Source organism: Nelumbo lutea, chromosome 2, assembly GCF_056320005.1.
Source record: "Nelumbo lutea isolate HS-2025 chromosome 2, American lotus-T2T, whole genome shotgun sequence".
Taxonomy (NCBI): domain Eukaryota; kingdom Viridiplantae; phylum Streptophyta; class Magnoliopsida; order Proteales; family Nelumbonaceae; genus Nelumbo; species Nelumbo lutea.
The window spans coordinates 50,586,789-50,611,374 of NC_142685.1; the positions used below are offsets into that span (position 1 = coordinate 50,586,789).

At 41.0% G+C, this 24,586-nt stretch overlaps 3 protein-coding genes and 1 long non-coding RNA gene across 6 annotated transcripts; 2 read left to right on the plus strand and 2 right to left on the minus strand.

Moving 5' to 3' along the window:
* Positions 1-9,064: 9,064 nt before the first annotated feature.
* LOC148870599 (uncharacterized) lies at positions 9,065-17,533 on the plus strand. Of its 3 annotated transcripts, none has more exons than XR_016107657.1 (4): positions 9,155-9,483; positions 13,222-13,373; positions 16,482-16,961; positions 17,151-17,533. It is a non-coding gene; the product is annotated as an uncharacterized LOC148870599 (long non-coding RNA). The 3 variants fall into 3 exon arrangements; XR_016107658.1 differs by having other exon boundaries at positions 9,161-9,483; positions 16,860-16,961; XR_016107656.1 differs by lacking the exon at positions 16,482-16,961 and having other exon boundaries at positions 9,065-9,483.
* Positions 17,534-18,028: 495 nt separating this feature from the next.
* LOC148870600 (nifU-like protein 3, chloroplastic) lies at positions 18,029-19,626 on the minus strand. Its single transcript, XM_088971944.1, has one exon. It carries the CDS (start codon positions 19,624-19,626, stop codon positions 18,895-18,897), a length of 732 nt encoding a protein of 243 aa, XP_088828070.1. The 3' UTR covers positions 18,029-18,894.
* Positions 19,605-20,406, minus strand: OHP (one helix protein). Its single transcript, XM_088971945.1, has 3 exons — positions 20,177-20,406; positions 19,931-20,053; positions 19,605-19,811 (listed from the first exon to the last, which is right to left on the minus strand). The coding sequence occupies exons 1-3, from the start codon at positions 20,330-20,332 to the stop codon at positions 19,743-19,745; spliced, it is 348 nt and encodes a 115-aa protein (XP_088828071.1). The 5' UTR covers positions 20,333-20,406; the 3' UTR covers positions 19,605-19,742.
* An 831-nt stretch (positions 20,407-21,237) lies between these two features.
* On the plus strand, positions 21,238-23,548 carry LOC148870602 (uncharacterized). Its single transcript, XM_088971943.1, has 4 exons — positions 21,238-21,448; positions 21,591-21,845; positions 21,978-22,913; positions 23,310-23,548. The coding sequence occupies exons 1-4, from the start codon at positions 21,376-21,378 to the stop codon at positions 23,360-23,362; spliced, it is 1,317 nt and encodes a 438-aa protein (XP_088828069.1). The 5' UTR covers positions 21,238-21,375; the 3' UTR covers positions 23,363-23,548.
* Positions 23,549-24,586: the final 1,038 nt, after the last annotated feature.

Below are 24,586 nucleotides of genomic sequence, written 5' to 3' on the forward strand. Positions count from 1 at the left end.
TTTCGGGCCGTAACAGTTGCCAGAGGTTCGACTTCTATCCACTTCATAAAATAATCTACCGCAACAACTAAGAATTTTCTTCCGCCTGTTGCTGGTGGGAATGGCCCAAGGAGGTCGATGCCCCATTGTGCAAAGGGCCATGGGCTGGCGAGGTATTTGAGGTCGGAGGCAGGTTGATGGTGGATGTTAGCGTGCTTCTGACACTTGTCGCATTTTCTGACGAGCTCGACAGCTTCTGCCTTCATCGTTGGCCAGTAGTATCCTTGTCGAAGTGCCTTTTGGGCGAGTGCTCTGCCCCCTAAGTGTCCGCCGCACAGGCCTTCATGAGTGTCGCGGAGTACAAACTCGGCTTCGGTAGGTCGTAGGCACCGCAAATAGGGGAGCGTGTACGACCGTCGGTATAACCATTCGTCTATTATGACATATTTGGCCGCCTGGCGCTGCACCCTCTTGGCGGCATTGCGTTCTACAGGGAGGGTTCCGTCTATCAGGAAGCTCGCGAGTGGATCGATCCAGCTCGGCTCTGCTTCTAAGATGGGAGCGACCTCCTCTGTCCCCTCGAGAATACTAGGCCGAGGTAAGTCCTCTATGTACACAGTTCTCATATTGTTGTGACTCGTGCTGGCTAACCGGGACAGGGCGTCGGCCTCAGTGTTTTCAGACCTCAGAATTTGCCTAATGATGTGTGACCGGAAGTTGAGCAGGGCTTCTTTTACTTTGGCCAAATATGCGATCATGGAGAGATCGCGTGCTTCGTATTCACCGGTAACTTGGTTTACCACGAGCTGAGAATCGCTGCAGATGACCAAGTGTTTTGCCTTAACCTTTCGCGCTAGGTTCAGCCCGGCGATTAGCGCTTCGTACTCTGCCTCGTTGTTGGATGCCGCGAACTCAAAGCGTAGCGCGTACTCTACTTTTGTGCCGCTCGGGCCGCACAAGACTATTCCAGCTCCGCTGTCTTGCCGGTTCGAGGAACCATCCACGTGAAGGATCCAAGGCTCCTCATCCCAATTCGTTCTTCGCCTGATCAGGAGAGAGGCCACACTGGGTGCTATTTCACGGGGTTCAAACTCTATGGGCTCAGGAGCTCCGGGTTTGCCGCAAATGGGGACCTCGGGCTCGACCTGTGGAGCTTCATGGCTGAAAGTGCACTCGGCGATAAAATCTACCAAAGCTTGGGCCTTGATAGCAGTTCTCGGTTTGTACTGGAGGTCGTACTCGCTGAGTTCGATGGCCCATTTCGTCAGTCGACCGGAGACTTCGGGTTTGAGTAAAACTTGTCGAAGAGGTTTGTCAGTTAGGACGATGACGGTGTGAGCCTAGAAGTACGGGCAGAGTTTCCGAGCTGCTATTACTAGGGCGTGTGCTAGTTTTTCTATCTCCGGGTACCTTGCCTCTGCTCCCAGTTCGGCTCGTAGGGGGTCTTCGATGGAAGCTCCGATGCTTAGTGTGCGAGCTGGGTCCGTAGCTGAAGTTTGGATTGCGACTGTTTCCTCCGTGGGCAAAGCTCGCTCCTCACCTTGCTCCGCCGGCCGCTCCAGCTCGAGGTCGTCGGCTGCCTTGGTTTTTCCCTTTAGGGCGGCAACGTAGCACTTGCGGGACTTGAGCTGGTCGCCCCGCGCTACCCCTATACCGAAGTCCGTAGGGAACTTCATGGCCAAATAGTAGGTGGAGACCGCCGCCCGTAGGACATGCGTGATCGGCCGCCCTATTATGGCATTGTATGGGGAGGGGATCGCGACTACCAGGAAATCATGGTTGAGTCTGACCGCACAAGGCCATGTGCCGACTTCCACAGGGACAGTTATTTTCCTGAGGGGCCTAACTTCCTCTCCGCTGAAACCTACCAGGGGAGTGTTCGCGGGTTTCATCTCGCTCCTCTTTAACTGCAGCTGGTTAAATGCCGATTTGAAGAGGATGTCCGCTGAGCTGCCCGAATCTACGAGTACGCGCTTGACCTCGAAATCGCTGATCCTTAGCTTAATGACAAGCGCGTCATCATGGGGGTAGTGGACTCCTCGCGCGTCGTCCTCCGTGAAAAAGATTGGTTCTTCGGTCTTTGGCCTCTTTGGGGGGTTCCTTTCTTCGAGGGCCGCTTCGCAAACTGAAGTCCGGGCTGCTGTCGAGGTACACCCCGCTACCACCGATCCTCCCACTATTACATGGATGGTTCCCCGAACTGGCCTCTCTTCCGGAGGCTGCTTCTGCAATGGTTCGGCAGGTCTGTTGCTAGACTCGGGTGCATCCTTTTCTTGCTCCCCTTGCCGACCTGCTTTATTGTTATTGTTGTGCTGTACAAAATTTCTCAAGTATCCGCGACGGATGAGTCCCTCTATCTCGTCCCGGAGGTTATTACACTGTTCGGTGCTATGACCATGGTCTCTATGGAAACTACAATACAAACTCTTGTTTCTATCGTTCGGATTTCCCTTCAAGCGAGGTGGCCACTTAACGTACGGAGCGTCTTTGATCGTCATTAAGATCTCTGTCCGCCTCGTGTTCAACGGCGTGTAGTCCGTCCGTACTGCTAGGGGGGCCCGGAAGGACTGGTTCGGCTTCGGCTCCCGGGTCGGGTTTTTTCTACTCACTGGGTTGGAGAGCTTGCCTTCTCTCTTTCTTTTCTCGTTCCCGCCTTCGGTTCATTGGTTGATCTCTTCCTCAGTCCTCATGAACTTATCCGCGAGTTTGAGGAATTCGGCCACGGTCGCGGGCTGGTTGGCCACCATGTGCCATTTGAACTCTTTGTGTGTCACCCCTCTTTTGGCCGTCGCGAGCTGCACTGCGGGGTCCAACCGTGGTATTTGTAAGCATGCCTCGTTGAACCGCTTGATGTAGCCCCGAATAGATTCTCCTTCTCTTTGGACCACTCCGAAGATGCTTTCCTCTGTTCTGGGGCACCGTCGGCTGGTGACGAAGTGTGTGGTGAAGACTTGCACGAACTGGGCCCAGCACTTTATCGACCTGGGGGCCAGGTTCCTGTACCAAGTGTGGGCTACCCCCCTGAGGGTGGTGGTAAAGGCCACGCACATGCACGATTCGCTAGCCCTGGCGAGGTGCATTTGCGACTGAAAGGCGTCAACGTGGTCGTTGGGGTCGAAGGACCCGTCGTACTTGTCCAGAGGTGGGAGTTTGAAGTCTCTGGGTAAGGGGACCACCAGGAGTTCCGATGCGAGGGGGGAAGGAACGGAGAGAGCCGGGTAGCCCCTACCTCGTCCGAGCTCGTGGCTTTGCCTCTGAGTTCCGACAAGGCGCGGGTGGTGGTTTGGTGACTTCGCCGGCGCCTTCGCCGTTGAGCGGGCCTTGTGCTGGCGCTGCTGGCCTCCGTGTTACCGAGCTCGATGGGCCCGGAATGCTGGTAGTCCGCCGCCAGGGCGCTGAATCGATTTTCAGTGAGCGGGAGCTCGGGCTTGGAGCGCCGGGGTGCCGACCTCGCGGGCGAGGTTCCCGACCCACCCGCGGGTTGCGAGGCGGGGATGACATTTTTCTCTCTTCGGCCTGGGGACGAGGCCTGGGTGTTGGGGTGGTTTTGGGGCCGGGAGGCCTTCGCCTGGCGGGGGCGCCCATCCTGCGGGGGCGCCCATCCTGCGGGGAGGCCTTCACCGGCCTCGGAGTGGGGTGGCGAGGTGGAAGTAGCGGTTGGTTCAGTGGCAGTTGGGGGAACTGCTGTTGATAGTGATACTGGGAGATGTTGTGCAGCACTTGGTGTTGGTGAAGCTGGTGTTGCTGGAACTGCTGCATTTGGGCTTGCATTGCCCGCATGCACTGCATCAGGTCCTCCAATTGGTCTTGGCTAGCTGCCAGGGGGACGGCAGTTGGTTCAGTGAAAGTTGTCTCAATGGGGAGAGGAAAGGGGACGTTTGTGGTAGGAGGGTTTACGGGTGCCACTGCTTGTGGCGTGTTCAGGATGGGGATCCCATCTGCCGAAAGGGGGATGGTGAACTGTCCAACGCACACTACGGGGACCTGAAGATGCTCCCCGGTGGCGTTTGTCTCCGTGCCGCGTCCGGTGTTGCTGGAGGAGGCCATGAGTGTTGGGTTTTTTGAAGAAGAAAGGGGGTATCGAAGTTTGGAGGGAGGCTTTTTGAAGCGTTTTCCCACAGACGGCGCCAATTGATGGAGCGCGATTCGGCTGGTCTTACCTGTCTGCTGCCTTGCTTCCGAACGGGGTAGCAGGGATCCTGAAACGGAAGAGATGGGAAAGCTCCGGGGGAACCCGGTGTAGAGGCTCCGAAGCTCAAGTTAGAATCCTTCAAAAGCAAGGTAATACCAGATAGCGCAAAGTTTGCATACCTCCGTTGCCGGGGGGCAGGGGGCTCTTATAGTCACTTCGTGTACTCGTCCCGAGGCCCTTGTCAGATCGGGTATGATTACCCTTGCGCTTGTCAACTCGGTTGTCGTCCCTTCTGCCGAGACAGAACCGTCACTGCCTAACCGTCTAACCGGAGATGGCGGCGTCAGTGGCGGTGGCAGGTGGCCGTTTAGAGTGCTGCTGCCAAACGTCAGATCCCAAGTCAGTCAAGCGAGGCGCCCTCGGGCACGGACTTCCCTGGTGTCAGGCATGGTACGGCTTGTTTGGCATTGGTGCCCAGAAGATGATGCGAAGTGCTGAGCGAGGCGGTCTTGAGCTCGGAGGTATCCCGAACTGTTACAAGGTGGGTCAGTTCGGCGAAGTGTATCCCGAGCTGTTACAAGGTAGTTCGGCGAAGTCTATCCCGAGCTGTTACAAGGTGGCAGTTCGGCTTAGTCTATCCCGAGCTGTTACAAGGTGGCAGTTCGGCTTAGTCTATCCCGAGCTGTTACAAGGTGGCAGTTCGGCGAAGTCTATCCCGAGTTGTTACAAGGGTTAGTTCGGCGGTCTATCCCGAAATGTTACAAGGTGGAAGTTCGGAAAAGTCTATCCCGAGCTGTTACAAGGTGGCAGTTCGGCGAAGTCTATCCCGAGCTGTTACAAGGTGACAGTTCGGCGAAGTCTATCCCGAGCTGTTACAAGGTGGGTTAGTTCGGCGAAGTGTGTCCCCTTGTTCCCGCCTAGGCTTGGCCCCTTTTGCCGAGCTGTCGTTTCTGCCACATGTCTCATAATAAAGAGGTCGGGCCAAATCTTCCTTCATCAGTAATAATTTACCAAATAAAATTGTCCATTTATTTAATTTGCATATTTGATAGTTTATTCGTATGAACATATGTAACAAATCAAAGTATTTTTAATTTCCTATATATTTTTCAAGTATATTTTTCTTTCATAGTTAATTTATATTTATTTTTTATTAAATCATGTTCTTTTTAATGGGATATTTTTTTTAATTTTATTTTACATTTATAACCACTTTTTACGTAACTAAAAAACAATTTTACTTAACTTATATATATTTTAGATTTTTTGAATGTAATCTAAATTATAAATGACAAGAGATAAAGTTAATAAAGGGGGCTTCTTTTTTTCTTTTAACACAACCCTGTCTATTGCACGTCTCTTACAAATTTTCAGAAAAATACGGACAGGCCCAATGTAGATTTCTGAATTCCACTACAGACGTATAAACATTCAAAATATCAAATACCCCCATTCTATACATTAATGCCCGCCTGTGAATTGGCATCAATTATGAGCTGGCTTTTACCCCAACTGTACTTTGGGCCTAAAAATTCTGACCCTGGGCTGAACTGTCATTCTCCCTTTTTTTTCCTAAGAGGATTAAGGATAGAGGATAGAGTGAGAGGCGGGTGGGCCTGGTGGCCTCTATGCACACACTATAACACTATTAGTCCAAATTCCAGATCCAATGACCACGTTGACCACATTTATCCAGCCGCACATTAAGAATATCGATGATATAAAGTATGTTATTAATGTTGTGTTTGGTTGCAATGCAGTTTTATTTACACTAATACAAATGAAAGTAAATGTAAGTTTTAGTTTAATTTTGTTTAGATTTAACAGCCATATTAGGGGGGTATTTGTGTATTTTGCTTATGGGGGTTGAGAAAATGACATAAATACCCCCCGAACAGCTATATAACAACTAATTTAGGGGGAATTTTTGGGTAAAGTTATAAATAATTTTACAATGACCAAAACGCCCCTCCCAACAACTAAATAACAGTTAGTTTTTTGGGTATTTTGGGTAATTGAATTATGTTCAATTCCTATAAATAGTCTTATCCTCAACCATTCTCATCACACCAATTCAACAATTCTCTTAATCTCTCTCTCTCTTTCTCTCTCTCTCTCTCTCATACTCATACATTCTCAATTTTCTGCAATTTAAGTAATTCTGATTAGCTGATTATTTGATTATGCATTCTCTAATTTTCAAGTCTCAATTTTATTGAAGTTTCAACTTTCAACAAGAAGAAGGCTTGCTCAACCAGCTCAAGTATCTCAATTTGGGAGGCTTGGACGTTGAAAGGCTTCAACTGTTGAAATTAAGTTGGGATTTTAAACTGAAAATCTGGGTAAGTCAAATTATATTGATTTTTATCTTTTTAGAATTAAAAAAAATGGCTAGCTCTTCTGAAAACCGATTTCCCAACATGTTCACCATTGATGATATTCAATCGCATCGTGATAGTGTTAGCACTGATGCGATTTATGTCGATGGAAGCGGAACTTTCACCCTCGGTACTGATACTAGTGGAAAAAGAATGACCTCTAAGTTGAGTAGCCCGGTTTGGAACATTTTCAAAGTAGAGGATATTGAGGGGAAGGGAAAAAGAGTTGTTTGCCAAAAATGTAGAAAGGACTTTAGTTATTGTAGCAAGAGTGGTGCGGGTCATTTGAATAGACATTTGCTCATACATGAGAAAGAACATGAAGGGAGAGAAATAGCCTAAACACATATTGGAAGGGGGAGTAATTTTGGTACTTTTAAATATTCACAAGAAAAAATGAGACAAGAACTTGCTAAGTATATTGTACATGCAAAACTACCATTTATATTAGCTAAAGATCCAAAGCTAGAAAAATGGTTACGTAGTTCTGTAAACCCACAATATAAAAAAAATTCTAGGAATACTATAAGAATTGATGCTTTAAAAAATTTTTATTGATATAAACAAAATTTTTATTTCATTGTTAGCAAATCTTAATTCTAAAGTTGCAATTACTTTGGATGTTTGGACATCCAAATTTAATATTAGTTATATTTGTGTTACCGGCCATTTCATTGATGAAAATTGGCTTTTGAATAAGAGAATTTTAAGTTTTACTAGGCTTGAATTGCCGCATAGTGGCCCAGCTATTGCACGCTTATGGATTCTATTAGTTTTGATAATGCAAGCAATGATTCTATAATAAATATTTTAAAATCTCAATTAAGACCATGCTTGAATGGTAAATTATTTCATATTAGATGTGCATGTCACATCTTAATTGGTAAATTATTTATAAAAATTTTAGGGGTAAGAAAACAAGAATTTAAATATTTATGTCAAAATTATGGTTTAAAATATAAACATTTTATATTAGATGTAAAGCATAGGTGGAATTCTACCTATGCTATGTTAGAAAGTTGTATATCTCATAAACAAATTCTTTCTAATTTTTATAATTCAAAAATGCCTAATGATATGATATTTGAAGAAGATCGGTAAATGGCAGTCTATATAAGAGATTTTTTAAAACATTTTTATGATGCAAATAATGAATTAGCTGGAATTTATTATCTGACTATTTGTAATTTATCTTATCAATTAATGGTAATTAGTGATTGTTTTGCAAAATATAGAAATAATCCACAATTTCAATGTACTATTGAAATAATGGAAAATAAATTTAAAAAATATTGGGAGAACATTTCTCCCCTTTATTGTTTAACTACAATATTAGACCCTAGGATTAGGAATGATGGTTTCGATATTTTACTTGAATCATATTGTGAAAATATGAATATTGATATAGGAAATAAAAAAGAAGAAATTAATAATTTATTATTTGAAATGTACATTTTGTATGAATTTGAAGTTGTAGGAAATATTCCTACAACTTGTACATCATCTTCTTCTACTTCTGACCTTGAGTCCAATAGTAGAAGAAAAAGACTTTTTTATTTAATAAGTAGAAGGAAGAAATCTGTTAGTTCTACAATAAATTCATTTACTGACTTAATTTTTATTTACAAACAAAATTTTCTAATTTAGGTGAAGAATCAAATAATTTTGATATTTTAACCTGGTGGAGTGAACATTCAAAAAATTATCCAATTCTCGCCGCCATGGCATGTGATCTACTAACTCTTCTGGTGTCTACAATTCCATCAGTTTTATTTTATTGTAGGTACCAGGGTGCTTGATGACAAAAGAAGTTGCATGGCGATGAAAGCATAAAAATGTGCATCTCCTTCAAGGATTTGCTAAATGTAGAAGAAAGATTACAAGACAAAGGAGGGCATGATACTACAGTGGATATTTAACCCAAAGCAGATGATGAAAGTCATCAATGATGATTCATGAATTTGACTATTTGTATAGAATTTTTTATTTTTTTAAACTATTGTATTTTTTTTTATTTTTATTTAATTTATTTGATATATTTTTTAATTTTTTAACAATGTAACTTTATATTTTCAATTTGTAACCATATTGTATTTTTTTTATATTTTATTAGTTTATTCCATTTTCATATTTCATTCATCCAAGTATCCAATGATCTAATCATTGTATTTGTAATTTGTACTATTCAAATTTAAATGAAATAAAATTCCTATTTTTCTTCTATTATTCTTATTTCAATTTGGTTAAGTAATTTTTTATTTGTGTTAGATAACTTAGATTTCTCATTTCTTAATTTTTGAAATAATTCACAATTCTCAAAGTTCAAAAGAAAGTTAAATATTTTAGTTTTACAATTTTACTTAAAAAGGAAATCAAAATTTTCAAAAAAAATAAAAAAATAAAAAAAAATCAGTGTAGCTCAGTTCGGTCCAAGCCCAAAGCCCACATGGCCTGGCCTGGCATGACCTAAGCCCACGGCACGGCACAGCACGGGCCCGCTCAGGTCTGGGCTGTGGGTCATGCCGGGCTGACCCCCAAAATTTCCACATGAGGAGGCAGCATGCCAGCACGGCACGGCCCACCTTTTGCGCAGATCGCCCAATGCCGGCCTGGCACGGCCCACTTGCAAGAAATCATCTCCGTTCAACAATAACAACGATAAGAACGCTTCCCACCTCTTCCTGCACGCCTTCGCAAATCGCAAGTTCCTCAACATTCTTTTCCATCTCACAAAGCCAAGCACCAGCTTCAACACCCATATGCAGGAATTGCCATGGAAGTGATTTCCAAATTCACGTGTTCGCTCCCACTTCTTTTTCACCTTTTAGGAACAAGAAGAAGACCAAGAAGAGCAGTACTAATACCCATTTGAGAGCGAGCCGCAGAGAGTCTCCTTACGAGATGTTGGGTGTTTCCCCGTCTGCAACTCCTGACGAAATCAAAAGAGCATATCGCAAATTTGCTCTCAAGTTCCACCTTGATGTCAACAAAGGGGTACAAACTCTTTCCAAGCCTTCAATTTTTCTGTCTAAACATTCAACGATATTTTGGATGTTGCTGGCCCGAAATTGAGGTTTCTGTTACTAGCTTAATTGTGGGGGATGATCTCTATTATATTCTAATCCAATTGTTGAGGAACCTGCTTAGTTCTTCGGTTGTATTCTGTACCTTTGTTGGATATTGGGCTTATATGGATGCGTATTTGAAATCTTTTAGTTCATTTTATATAAAGGTCAAATTGATAATCAAAATGGGTCCAATTCAGAATCATGATTCTTTGCAGAACATCACAGGATAAAATCATTATATATGTAAGAGTAACTAGAAATAATAGGAAATTACAAAACTGTATTGGGAACTTCTTCTATTTTAATCCTTGTGAGTTCTCAATTAGTTTCATTCTCGTGTAGCAGTCTTGTCTGAAAGTCAGTAAGTTTGAACCTATGGTGTCAAATCCCTCCCACAAAAAAAGTTAGAGATTTCACTACTCTGAACTTGGTAATACAAGATGAATAGGGTAGATGAAGATTCCCTCAAGTTTAGTAAGATATTCTTTTGCACCATGTGGTTTTTCACCAGTCATTCCTTTGCCAGGTGTGCTCTCAAATAAGTACAACGTACACCCATAAGTCATTAGCTCTTTCGTATATGTTGGAGAGGAACCTGACAGGTAAGTATTTAATTTTACACCATCTGGTCTACCAAAAGTTTAAGCAGACACCAACTCAGGCCACCCAAGTTTCAGCCCTGGTAAGGGATGCTGGAATCATAGAGTCCAGAAAACCAAAATATAGGATAAATAACCTATTTGTCAACCCAAAATTTTTCCAGTTGAGGAGTTTTCTCAGTAAAAAACACTAAAAAGATAGCAATGAATCTGGGCCTTGTTTCCCTGAATGCAGAGATTCAAAAATATCAATGGTAAGAGTTAAAATCAGCCTATTGGATTTTCAGAAAAGCCAAAATCTCAGAATCTATCGTAATAGTCCTAAAAGACCAGAGAATTAAGAAGAATTCCTGTCTTGAGCTTTAATAAATCCCTTTAGTAAGTGATATAAGGATATATTGCAAATAACTATCTAATTAAGAAAAACAAATAATCATAATTCTTCTTGTTTGTGAGTCATAACACTCTCCAAATTGAGCAACTCTAAAATATGTTTTTCTTATTAATTGATGTCTGAATCCAAGTTAGCTAGTGCTCCGATACCATTATAGCCTAATTAGGTTAGGATCTCTAGGTTGTCTAAATGAGAGAAAGCTTGTAGAACTCAGAGAAACATAAGGGGTGTCTAAGTGATCAACCTCCCACTTGGAATCTATATTCACATTACAATTATAAGAGTACTCCTAAAAACGAATGAAAGAACAATTATTTATTAGATACAAAATGATTTAACATAATACAGTACAATCAACCCCATTTGCTTTACATTATTTTGGTTTATTAATTCTATTTGAAAGATAAAAACACGAAGTAAAAGAAATTGACAACATGCTTCTTTTGTTTTCTTTCTATTTTCCTTTTGCTTGTTTATCTTCCTCTGTTCCTCATTGTTTTAACTTCCTTTTGATGTTGTTAGAAAGTAGTTATTGGCGTTGTTGAGTGTTCTTCTATGAAGTGATTTCTTAACAGTTTTAAATTAATATATTGGAGTTACAAATATACCCTCAGTTTCTGCTACTGATCTTCATTTCAAGGGGAAATACATGAAAAAGAATTTGCAAAATTCTTCTAGGTATGACAGAGAGAAAACTACTCAATATAGTATAGATTTGTGTGCTTCTTCTTTCATTTTCTTTCTTCTTTGAGTCAGGAAAATTCTTTAAAGCCCTCTTAACATACAAGTAGCATATATTGGGTAATGCCTTTTCACAGCGAGGTAAGCTGATGAGATCCTGCTCACCACAGGAGTCTTCTTCGAGGGAGACTCTGCCTCCTGAAATCAGAAAAGAGAGAGAGAGAGAGAGAGAGAGAGAGAGAGAGAGAGAGAGAGAGAGAGAGAGAGAGAGAGAGAGAGAGACTGAAATGGCTCGATGCCTTTCTCATAGATGTCGGTTATCCCTCTTTAGCCATAATGGGCCATCTTGCGAGGTCCCCGGTTATACATGGGCCTAAATGAGCCATTCACATTTCTGTTATTATCAACAGTTCCATCAACTCCTCCCCTCTTTATAACAACCTTGTCCTCAAGGTTAACGCGGGGGTAGCGTTGCTGCAGTTGACAGTAGTCTTCCCATGTGGCGTCTTCTGGTGGGAGGTGTTTCCATACCACCAAGGCTTGCTGAACTGTCTTATTTCCATCTCGTACCCACCTGAAGTCAGCAATATGATCCATCTCTGGCTGTAGAACCCCCTCAGAAAATTCTGGTAAGCAAGCTGAAACCGAAGGGACTGGCCCTAAGTGTTTCTTCAATAGGGATACATGAAATGTGGGGTGTATCTTGGAAGAGCTAGGGAGGTCTAACTTATAAGCCACCTTCCCCACCCTGGTTGCAATATGAAATGGACCATTAAAATCTGGGAGTCAACTTTTGAGAGGACCTTTTGGCCAAGCTACTCTGCCTGTAGGGTCTCAGCTTCAAATAAACCCACCCTGGTTACAAGTGTTTCTTCGAGGGAGACTCTGCCTCCTGAAATTAGAAAAGAGAGAGAGAGAGAGAGAGAGAGAGAGAGAGAGAGAGAGAGAGAGAGAGAGAGAGACTCTGAAATGGCTCGATGCCTTTCTCATTATTTCGTGAACTATTTATATATATTGGTTACCCCTCTTTAGCCATAATGGGCCATCTTGCGAGGTCCCCAGTTACACACTAGTTTAATGGGCCTAAATGGGCCATTAACATTTCTGTTATTATCAACAGTTCCATCATAAGCATGGAGAACAGATTAGCTAAATTTGATGTGTGTGTTATGGGCTGTTGTACCTATAGAAAAGTCTCATGCCAGCTATAGAGTGCATATGGTCCAGAATTACTCAATCTCTCTGCAATTCTGCTAATGAGGCCCACTAATCATGTGCATCCCATCTTAAAGAGATTTTAGAAAAAGAAATATCATGTTAATCATACTATGGCTCCGTTTGTTTTAATGTAGAAGCATGGGAAATTTCAAATAGAAGTTTTTTAGCTATACTTTTATTCACTGTTTGAAAACTTTGTTTTTCACCCATTCTCATTCAAAAAAAAAAAAAGTTAGCCATAAAAAAATCATTGTATGCATTCTTTTGGAAAAAAGTGACAGAAAAGAAAAAAATAGTTAGAAGCTGTCTATAAATATGCTATTGGATAAGATGGGTCATGATACACATGAATATCCAGCATATATATGGAAGTAATAAAGATGGGGATTTCCTTCTTGTCAATAAAGATTTGATTTCCTTTTGCAAGACATTTTACTTGTATTTCTTTTCTATTTGCTTGATGCCATAGTTTTCAAGGCACCCAGGTGAGCCTAGGCGACTATGGGGCGCCCAGGTGCCTAGGTGGTGGAATCCAAAAATAGGAAACATACAGCATTTGGGCGAGGTAAGCACCAAAAAGCACCTATTCGCCTAGGCGTTGCCTTGACAACTATGCTTGATGTATCGATGGTTCACATGTGGCTTGTCACATACCTTTAGGTGCTCCAGTAAGCTAAAGAGAAAAGCTTAACCTAACAAATCACTATTAGTTCCCTCTTATGGTACTGGCCATATTCAATTCAGGTTAACAGCTTCCTTTTTGGTTATGCAGGTAAATGCTTGGGAGAAATTCATGAGGGTAAAACATGTGTACAATACATTGTTGAACTCTGAAATTCGACATAAATATGATTTTGGAAATTGGACACAATTATTCTAGATCTACAGCTGAAAGGATCCAAGATGAAGAATTCTATGGCTTTGGTACTGACTCCTTTCCCTGAAAGTCTATATGGTTTTGTGACATCTTCGTTTTGAATTATATGATATAAAATTCTATACAGTTTAATATTAATAACGTACCAAATGGTGCTCAGATCTGCTGCCCACAATAATGCTGCCCAATCCACATGACACTTGTTGTGAAAGAATGAACCCAAGACCTGAGATTGATTGAAAAATGGAGAAAACAAAAGGAAAAGCACAAAACAGAGCAACTCAAGAATGCACACAGAGATTTACGTGGTCATTGTATAGCCTACACCCATGGGTATTAGAGGAGAAGAAATCCACTATATTAACAGTAGAGATTACAGGCACAGTGTATACAGCCTCCCTCACAAAACCCTATCTCCCAATACACCCAAACATGGTTTGTAATATCGATATTGATAAACATTTTGCCATATAGAGTTAGAGAAATTTTGGAGATATTTTTCTAATTTCGCTAAGACATTTGAAAAGTTTTAAAAATCAGGAAAGTTTTTTAGAAATATTAAATTAATTAATAAATCTTCAATATATCATTAGAAGAAATATAATTGCACAGTTAAGGCTCAAAAAACCATAACAAAGAATTATATAAATCAAATGGGAAAAATTAAGTGATTGTAATAGGTATATTTCTCTTTGACTCCCTTTTGATCTTTAGCCATCTTCTGTTCTTTATATATGTTAATTGCTTGCCATTTTAACTCTTGTGTTTTTGTTACTATATGTTTTGGTTAGAATGAAAATATTCTTTTGTAGTTATAGGCATTTTTCTTTTTCTTTTTAATTATAGCAACTTAGTAAGTGAATCATATAAAAGTATTAAGCCAATTATCCAATTGCTAATTCCCTGCTAGCTCTTTTAGGAAAATATTTTTAAAAAATTATGATGATTCTAATGAAATGTTGAACTTTTTAATATAAAATTTTAAACTTTAAATATATAGTTTACCAATGAAATCTTAAATACCACCAACATATCAGCAAAATATTGGGGGTATTTGGAAAAAAGATTCCTAGAAGATTTTATATCGCCACCTAGCAAATGGGGATTTATTAGGTATATATATATATTGAAATAGGTAAGGTATAATTTATTAGAAACAAAGAAGAGCAGTATACAAAAGACGAGAGACCGAATTCGAAATTGGCCTAACAAAGAAAATGGGAAAACCCACGAAACACCCAAACCTAAAAAAAAACACACCATAAACCAGACCACAAGACAAAGTAGTACAAGACAACAAAAACACCCTACCCAAGCTAAAAAGAAAAAACACCTTGATTACTAAACCTCTTCCTCTCCTTCCTCTTCTTTGGGTATATTTTGCCAAATATCGTCGATATTGTGAACCACACCCTCTCTCTAATCTTTTCTTTTTTTTTTTTGAGAAAAAAGTAATAGAATTTCATTAGAAAAAGAGGTACTTGAGAGGATGTACAACACATAGGGGAATCCCCAAAAGCTTACATAGGAAGCAGCCTATCACCATATAAAATATCCAAAAGAGCACCAAATTTGGCTAGGCCATCTGCAATAGGATTTAGCTCCCTCGTAATCCAGGTCAAGTTTGCATTTAAATACTCCAGAGAGTCCCTAGCTTCTGGCTGAAAATGGCTCAATCTCCACGGGCCACCCTCCTTGTCCCTTGGCCATTTTATGGTATTTTCTAAGCCACCTGCAATGGTTAAGCAATGAGAACCCAGGTTTCTCACTATTTTAATTCCTGTGAGAGCAGCCAACACTTCAGCCTTAGTAGAATCAGCAATTCTTATTGGACCACTGTAAGCCCAGCAAATATTACCCCTTCTATACCTTATAAATGCCTCCAATGCCAGCTATATCAGGATTGTCTCGAGCACTTCCGTCAAGGTTTAGAGTAACCCCTCCTTCCCATCTAATTACTGGCTCTCTTGAAACATTTTGGGGAGAGTGGGGATGGAACAGAAAAAGTATGAGCAAGATAGCTTGCACGAGATACTATGAGATATATGAACGAGAAACAGCACAGCGGATTGGGTCCAAGTCAGTTCCACCACAAATCACTATGAATTTTTGCCTTCAGGTCTTTTTTGACTCAATTTGGGAACATCTCCTAATGTATTTTAATTCAAGGCACCAACACAACAAGACTACATCCGTACATTGGGAACATCTCCGGTACTTGTATGTTATAATTCATGGGAAGATGCTCCTGACGTGCAGCTGTAGTGTTCCATATGTTGGTGCAGTGTTTTAAAAGTGCAAGGGGCAATTTGCGTGCAAAAAATACAAAAAAATAAAGCCAAAAAATACAAAAAATGAAAAAAAATATTAAACATAATATTAATAAAAATATAAACTTAAATTTTAAAATATATTTTTTAGAAAACCTATTATCTAAAATTAAAATACATAAACGTTACATGTAAAGCATATTCAAATGAAAATTTAAAAATAAAATCAAACATATAAAATATTTTCAATCATGTAAAATGCACAATCTCTTTTTTTCCTCAAATGCATTACTTCAAGCAGCTAATGTGATGTAAAACATATTGTGTTCTTGATTCTATGAGCTGTCTTTGTACCAAGCCCTTTGAGGCAAGCCCAAACAAGTCCATGTTAAAGTCTTAAATTCTTTATTCTCACACAAAAGATAATGATTTTATAATTCTAATTGCCTTTTAGGAAGATATTTTATTAGGATGAAAATGAATGAATGAACAACATTAAAAAGGCGTATGCCTTGGCTGACCAGGCATGTGCCTTTTGAAAGTGCTGCACATAGGACCGCCTACCCTAAAATGTGTCTCGCTTGTGTGCCTAAGCATGCCTTTTAAATTACTGTGTAGGTGTGGGTAGCAGATCTGGACACCAACAAATGGCCTTAGTAATAGAAATTAAAATGCTAGCATTGGGCATGTGGACATAGATTAAATGCCACTAAGTGGGCCTTATTTGTTAGGAAATCTGTGGAGCCAATTGGATTTAGGTGGCTCTATCCATCTTATTTCTCACATTCCTTTTAACAATAAAAATACCTATGGTCAAAGATCCATATAAAAAACTCAGTCTGAAATATTGGATTTTGATTTGTACTGATGCCTTCTGCCCTGCAGCTAACCCCTGCAAAAGAAGTAAAATTAAAATTGGAGAGCTCTCAGGTAGAATCCTTCAAATGTTGAGCGCCTTTCTCTGATCTTGTGAGTTACATGTGCTGCAGATCTTTCATTAGACTGTTTATACACAGGACCTTGTGTGTTACAATCCTTCATTGGCCTTGTATATACCTGAAAGTGAGGGGATGGATTTCTTACCACATTCTATTGTGTATCTTATCTTCACAAGAGTCATATTTCTTTAGTTTCTTATGTTTAACCCGTAAAATTTTCTTGCTTCATCTTAAAATCTTATATGGAATCTTCACCTTATTATCCAAAAGAAGGAAAGAAAAAAGAAATCACATATATGTAGTTTCTAAACTTGATTTCCTATAGTGTTATAGAGGAACTTCTTAGAGATCTCCAATAAGAATTCTGGAACCGGAGGCTAATGTTGGTTCACAAGGGAAGCCAAAGAGCCCGTGGGAAGAACTGGTGGTGAGTCGTTGTCATTTAGCATTTTACCCTTGTGGTGGAAATTCAGTATTGAAAAGAAAACGCTAAAAAGATAGAAGGATTTGATCTATTCATTGTATTGACTAGAATAATTGAAATGTATAGGACCTTAAAGCAAGAAAAAGGAACTAGTAGAAAAGATAACTGCTTACTACGGTCTTTGTTTTCCAGGACACTGGGGAAGAATTGGTGGAGTTCCTGGAGGAGTTGAACATCAGTGGTTCAATTGGTGAATTAGAAAATTACAACAAAGGACCTCTGCAGGATGAACCATATGCAAAATGTGGAGCAGAAAGAAGGAAAGATGATATTGGAGTTAAAACAGGCAAGAAAAGTAGCATTGAAGACAACATTGAGAAGATTGAACTGCTCTTGAATGGTTGACAAAGGAGTTGGGACTAAGGATGCAACTTTGTGTCAATTTTCATTTTGTTGGAATGAAAGAGAACGATTTGCCATCAGTTGTGTTTCGAATGTGTTGCAAAGATTTTGAACTGAAGGTTGTGTCAAATCTCAATCTCTCAAAACAAATTATTTTCTTTTTCGTCGTGGAATTCTGCATTGGGCCTATCAGTACTTCTCCTTTTGTTTTTTAAGTTTTTTGCTGCACTTTCAATTTTATTTAGGATTCCAAGTTTTTCTAGGTAGTGGTGCCATAAAATGATTCCATTCGATGTAGCATGCAATTTGCGAACACCCCATTGAGAATAATCATAATTTACAATCTCTGCTTCGGTATGGAAGATCTGCAGATAGTCTTCAATTTCTACATGGGAGATTTATCTGCATATCTTTTTCGATTTTAGTTTTCAGTGTCTGCTTGGACAAGCAGAGCAGTTTGCAGATTTAATATCATGTTCCTGTCATTGTTAAGTGAAACAAACACACAGGTGTTTGACAGTGCAACATAATTGACTGACTTCCTACCATCTTGCAGTTGGCCAAAGTATCGACACGTATTGACTTATAATACAAATCATGCCGATAGCTTTCGATATGCTCCTATAAAGTTGTATCGGGTCAGATCATGGTTTAAAGGATAGTTGAGATTTAAACCGATCCTTCTGAACTGATTAAAAATAAATAAATAAAACATAAAAAAAACATCCATACAGGCTGATACGCCTTATGTCAATACTTTGAACCTTGCTGATAATAAATGTTGAGATAAAATGAACGGAAAAAACTGGAAGAACATAGATAAAACGAGGGAAAATAGGTTAAGATGTTTGGTATATGTGCAGAGACCAGTATATTTTGATAATAGCAGTAGCAAAGATCCTGCTATCACTATTAGATGTGTGGGTTTGATCTTGAAGTAGCATTTGATAATTGCTGTTTTCTACTTTTCTTGATGTTGCATTATAGTTTTTAAGTTTCAACCTAATCCTACATTCTTTCTATCTCCAGACAGTCTCTCCCGAAATCTGCTGTCAATCAAACTTTCCCATGTTTCCTCCGAGCTCGGAACTCTTTATCTTTCTTCGCCGACTCAACCTTTCGCGGCAACCGCTTCTGTGGTTCCATTCGTCTTCAGCTCTTCAAAGCTACACCCCTCCACAGTATCTTCCCCACGATAACCATCTACCTGGAGTTTCGGTGGCGCTGAGGAGATTGGGTGAAGGTGAGGACAGACGTATAAAGAATTTGTGGAGGAAGTACAAACGATCGGACGAGTTAAGCACCCCAATATTGTAAAATTAAATTAATGGCTTAGCACTATGCTGCTGAAGTCTGAAGAGAAGCTTCTCATATATGATTTCATCTCAGATGAATGGTAATTGGGCGGCTGGAAGAGAAACTCGTCAATGGGTTACTGGAAAATTAAATCACTTTATCAGTTCCAGATGGCAAAGAGAATCTGGGATGGGTCATTACCCTGCCAACAGTCAAATGATATTTTCTGTTACTCCAACTATTCTATTAGTTGGACGGCTGCTATGGCAGGTATTTTTTCTCTCAATTTTTGCGTTAGAGCAACTCGTACTGTCATAACCCCTGCTGCAGGCCCACTAAGGCGGACCTTGACAACATAGTCATTGATTTGAACAAGCTCCAACACCCCACCTCCTGTGCCTGCAAGATAAGGTCTTATCTCAGCGAGAACCTTTTCAACATTTTCCTCGTTTAGCTCAAGCCCAGTCTCTGTATCTAGGATCTGCTCCACTTCCTGGATTTCAGGAATCTTATCCCTGAGCCGAGTTTCAATTCCCATCTTCAACGTCATAGTTGAACTCGGGCATGAACCGCATGCTCCTTGAAGCTTCAATACAACTACAAGGCCATCGATTTCATGGAGAGCTACATTTCCTCCATCAGCCATCAGGCTTGGCCGCACTTCATCAAGAACCTTCTCGACATTTTCTTCGGTTAGTGGAAGAACACAGCTCGGAGAAGTGAAAGTTCCAGCTCGGTTGTTCCTACGGCGGCCTGAAGTGACTCGAAGCAAGTCTCTGATATCATATTGGCCTCTTGAGAAAGAGGTGTGCTTCGACGAAACTGCGTTAGATTTGGATATGGGGTTCTTGAATAAGGATAAAGAAGCAACTGAGGTTGGTTCAGATGAAGTCAAATATGGATTAAATGCTGCAGTTCCAGTTTTGGCTGTTGCATTGAGACCTTGCATTTGGGTTGAGAAGGCGCTCATCTTAATTTCTAGAGTACTCCGCTTAGGAAGCAAATGCCCAATTACAGAATGATGGAAGAACAGAGTGATATTTCAAGTACAAACCCCTAGTATGTAAAGAATACATGTAAATATACTCATAGAGGAAGATTAAGTCCTTTCCCCACGTCCACTCCAATGACTTGAAGTATCCCCTTGTTTAATATCTGAAAAGCACAAGCCACCCAAGAAATCAGAGACATTGCAACAACTATAGCTCATCTCTATTTGCAATGCTAAGGAAGCCCAGTTTTATAGAATTAAGTAGTAAAGACAAAACACTCACTAGCTCTACTATGAAGGTCCCAATAAGGCCGATCATACAAGCTCTAGAATTCCATATCTCTGCAGTCTTTGTGAATCCCAGGAAAGGAGCTTGAAATTTGGGCTCTACCTTTGGCACTTCTACCTGAAACATTTCCACCCATTTGATATCTTCTTCTTGTCATTCGATTATGATAAGAATTTTGAGAATTTCCAAGGAAATTAAAAAAAAAAATAACGGAAGGAAGAATCACAGAACAGAACTTACACCAGGAGGAAGCTTTGCTGCTCGGACTCTGAAAGAGAAGGACCTTCGAGTTTTGGCTTGTGGACCAGAAGAATTGAGGAGAGGTCGATGATGGGTTGGGAGAGCAGCAGTCAGGGCTCTCGTTGGGAGGAGAGACGACGGTAAAATTGTAGCCATATTTTTCTGTTTCCACAATCGACTGGAGCCATTGCTTTCTTATCTAACCACCCACCTTATCTCCTATGCTCTTTTATTTGTGGTTGAACGAGCATAACGCACTGATAAATGATAATGCGGGTCCCATTCCATCTAGTTGTGCCAAATGTGTACACTATGTACCAACACGTTACAGCTTAGAGAGCCTCAACTCAAAGTGTATGATGATCAACCATATACATGTGATACGATCGCCCCAAGCCATTGGATCGGAACCAAGTTATTATATCCGAGTGCATGGTTTGGAGTTCGAAGTTTGAACCAGATACTGAGACCGTATCTGTTGCTGGTTCAGACTTCAGAGTTGATTTCGGTTTCTTATTTTTTCCATTTCCGGTTCATATCCAGTGAATTCGTGACACGTGTTTACGGGCAAAAGGGTGTCGCAACTCGCAACGCAATCACCGTCCAACATACAGGAGTCCACAAATTAGTTTTGATGCATGATATGGGCAATTGAGTCTGAAACAAAAATCTGATCTGGCAAAAAAAAAAAAAACAGTGGGTAAGGAATCTTCGCTTTCAAATTTCAAAGAAAAAAAACCAAAAGAAACGGAAACAAGAAGAGACATCGATCTGTCTTTGATTCTAAGTCTCCCCCTCTCGCGGAGTGGATTGGCATTGAGCGAAGCCGCAGGCTACGGAGGAGGAAGATGGTTGGTCGGGAATCCAGAGTAGGGACCTGGTCGACGGTTATGTTTGGAGTTATCATCTAAAAGGATGCCACGTGGCAATAAGGTAAGATACAAAAGCTCTGGGTGATGTATAATAATTAACACGTGGCTTTCTCAGATTGTTGCATGCCAAAAAAAGACAGGAAAATAACGGCGGAAGCATCGGTCTCCTGAAGCATTCGCCTATAACAGTTTGCAGTTGGAGCCTTGGAGGACGATCCTCTCACTTTCTAACTCCTTAAATTCTTCCGAGTGTCTGAGAGAGGGAGATAAAGAGAAGAGTCAATCGGGACTCGGGAGAAGGAGAGAAACCGTGATTTCTTAGCAAACATGGCTCAAATGGAGAGAATACGAAGACCCATCGAGACTCCTATCACACCCACCGTAGAGCAGCTTCTCCATGGTAACATTCAATTGCATGCATTCTCTGCATTTCTTAAACTCTCTCTGCATGAATGAAACTGTATATAGAAATTAATTGATCATTTGAATATGCCTTTTAATTTCTGTTTTACTCTCCTTCGGTTCGGTTTTGTTTACAATAGACGATGAGTCGAAGTGGGGGGCATCATCACCCATCCTATCGTCGATATCGAAGCATTACGATCAAGACGAGGATCACATTCACCACTCTAAGAAATCTGTTCTGGCCAAGGTGAGAGAGAAGGCTAAGAAATGGAGACAGACTCTTGCCAACAAGAAGAAGAACAATCAAGACGAGAATGCCACTCCCTCTTGGGGTGTCAGTTTGGACGAAGACGAGGAAGAAGATGAAGATCCCGAATACTTTGGAGCCCCCAGTAAATTATATATAAATATTTTCCCTTTATTTCTTTCTTTCTTTTTTTTTTTTTCCCTTTAAATTCTACGTTGATGGTTAAAGCCGTTACTTATGAGTTTGTCATTCACTTACCCTCTATTCCCTTTCTCAGTGTATGAATCAGAGATGGCACCCGAAGCCTGCAAAGAGAATGCAAGGCAGCATCCACGAGCGAACCCTGTGATTTCCGACAAGCATATTTTGGTGACGAGTGCCGTTCACCGTAGCGACCAAGACAATCAAAGGATGGAAAGCAAACCGGTTGCCTATAGCAAAGCGATTACCGCCGATAGCAAACCTATTGCCGCCGATAGAAAAATTGTTGCCGCCGATAGCAAACCTGTTTCCGCCGAAAGAAAAACTATTGCCGCCGATAGCAATCCTGTTTCCGCCAATAGCAAACCTGTTGCTGCCGATAGAAAACTTGTTGCCGCCGATAGCAAACCTGTTGCTGCCGATAGCAAACCTGTTGCCGCCGATAGCGAACCTGTTGCCGCCGATAGCAATCCTGTTGCTGCCGATAGAAAACCTGTTGCCGCCAATAGCGAACCTGTTGCCGCCTATAGCAATCCTGTTGCGGCCAATAGCAAAACTATTACCGAAACAGTAACAGAGAAGCTTGCACCAGCCTATGCCAAGGTAACCGAAACTGTGTCGGAGACGCTTGCACCCGCATACGCTGCTGTTACCCAGGCCACCAACATAATCGCTTCAAAGATTCATGGCTCACCAACCTCGGCCTCTGAGACTGGACCACAGAGTATTGCTATCAGTAGCAGTGAGCAGAAATGGGATAAAGGTGTTTCGGTGAAAGAATTTTTAATGCAGAAACTGGAGCCCGGGGAAGAGGAGAGAGCGCTTTCCCAAATGATATCCGAGGCGATGAGTCCGAGGAAAGTGCCTGGTGAAATGGGAGTCGTAGAAAAGGTGAGAGAGGCTGTTTCTTCTTTGCTAAATGTTGAGGAATCGCCATCATTATCATCTGTGTCCTCCACAACAGACTTATCCACCGCCACAGCCATTCCAGTCTCCACCAATGCTCATGAAGGTACCTTTTCCTGCTTCCGATTAAGTTCTAACGCAACCCACCCTGGCTTCTCTTTGCTTAAACAGGCTCTGATCATGGCCTGAAAATATTTTCCACTTATAGGCAGCAATTTATATATTGGGGAGCAACCCAAGTTCTAATTATCGTCCAACTGGATCAAAACTTCTATTAGGAGATCAACTGAGCCACCCATCTTGACCTTTTATCTGCATTTCACATTTTTAAACTTTCTAGTAGGAGATCACTTCTAGTTGGAACGACTCTAAATTTTTTAATGACCAACCCTCTTGCAAATTTTTTTTTTTTCTTTTTGGTAGAACCTTCTTGCAATTGGTATTATAATCTTTACCAGTTTTCATCTTGACTTTTCATTTTTTTGTTTGTTTATTTTTTCAGTAGTTGAGATTGAAAACGAGGGAACTCGGGGAAGGATAGTCCAAACCAACTGAGGCAGAGACCTTTCTCTAAGCATCAGTATTTGGTTTCTTTTTCTCTTCTAGTCTAAATTCAAGTTTACAGATTTTTATGTATTAATGGCATAGATTCCAATCTCTGTGTAATTCCTAAGCGTAATGCTTGTTCATCTATACTTTCATTTCCTCGTCAATAAACAAATTTGTAGAATTGCAGCCAAAGAATTACAGAATGGAATTTATCACAATGAAAGCCCAGACCAGTACAGAAAATTAACTAAAAAATACCTCTGACTCTTCATCTGCCCATCACTTCTATCCTTGAATGATGAAAGCCCATACCGGATTGGATTAGAGCTAGTAAGACATTCAGTCAATTAGTTATATAGGAGAGATCTGAGAGCATAAACCAAATTTACAGAAGACGTGATGAAGGATAATGGACTGTGACACCGTTCCTTGTCTGGTGGATCGGCCTCTACTATGGTGGTCTTCCATCTTTAGCTTCATTCGATCAAGTTGGAATTTGACATTGGATCCAGCATCCTGAGGAAGTAGAACAAATCGATATTCTGCTTCTATTAAATACAGTTGTGGGGCTTGAAGGGTAGTAAGGGTGCCTACAAGCCATTGAACCGTAGGTTGGGTCGGGTATCTGCTCTTGCATGATCCTCTGGCATCTATCTTCCATCTCGGCCTGCATCGGCAGTATGGTGAACTACAAAAAAAATTGAATTAATATGTAGAATATCGACATTGATCAACAGTATAGTCTATAGTGCATCTTAGTGCTGATAGGCCTGGATCCAAGAAATTTGGGACCTTTTATAATTCAATCCACCTAGAGGGGGGAGCTAAGATTTCTAGGGGTGGACTGAATCCTACCCGTGGATTGATGTTAAATTCATGGGCAGTATGCAATTTATAAGGGGGCTACTGGGTGCTGCTGGCCTAAAGAGATTGGAGGAGAAGCAACTCATTTAGGCTATTCTTTGTCTTGAGGAATATTTTGACAAAGTGTCAAAATGGTTTTTAATCTTTTTCAAGAATGGGTCGGGGCATATTAAGGGATAGGTGTAAAAAAAAAATTTAAGTGCTCATTGGATATGCTTATGACTTTGTGCCTACCTGATCGTAGTTTGGGTAGGGCTGTAAAGAGCCCGATTTGGATGCCTCCTTTGATCCTTACAAATCAGACCAGATAAAAAAAGTTGGTCTATCTGATGTATTAATTATGAAATATTATATCTTATGTATTAA

What these genes read in the sequence shown, in the direction of transcription:
- LOC148870600 (XM_088971944.1), bottom strand. Translation starts at nt 19,626, where the DNA reads ATGAGCGCCTTCTCAACCCAAATGCAAGGTCTCAATGCAACAGCCAAA.
- OHP (XM_088971945.1), bottom strand. Translation starts at nt 20,332, where the DNA reads ATGGCTACAATTTTACCGTCGTCTCTCCTCCCAACGAGAGCCCTGACT. An exon ending in CAGCAAAGCTTCCTCCTGGT is followed by an intron (nt 20,054 to 20,176) that starts GTAAGTTCTGTT and finishes GAAATGTTTCAG; the next exon opens with GTAGAAGTGCCAAAGGTAGA. An exon ending in GGACCTTCATAGTAGAGCTA is followed by an intron (nt 19,812 to 19,930) that starts GTGAGTGTTTTG and finishes TGTGCTTTTCAG; the next exon opens with ATATTAAACAAGGGGATACT.
- LOC148870602 (XM_088971943.1), top strand. Translation starts at nt 21,376, where the DNA reads ATGGCTCAAATGGAGAGAATACGAAGACCCATCGAGACTCCTATCACA. An exon ending in CGTAGAGCAGCTTCTCCATG is followed by an intron (nt 21,449 to 21,590) that starts GTAACATTCAAT and finishes TGTTTACAATAG; the next exon opens with ACGATGAGTCGAAGTGGGGG. An exon ending in CGAATACTTTGGAGCCCCCA is followed by an intron (nt 21,846 to 21,977) that starts GTAAATTATATA and finishes TCCCTTTCTCAG; the next exon opens with TGTATGAATCAGAGATGGCA.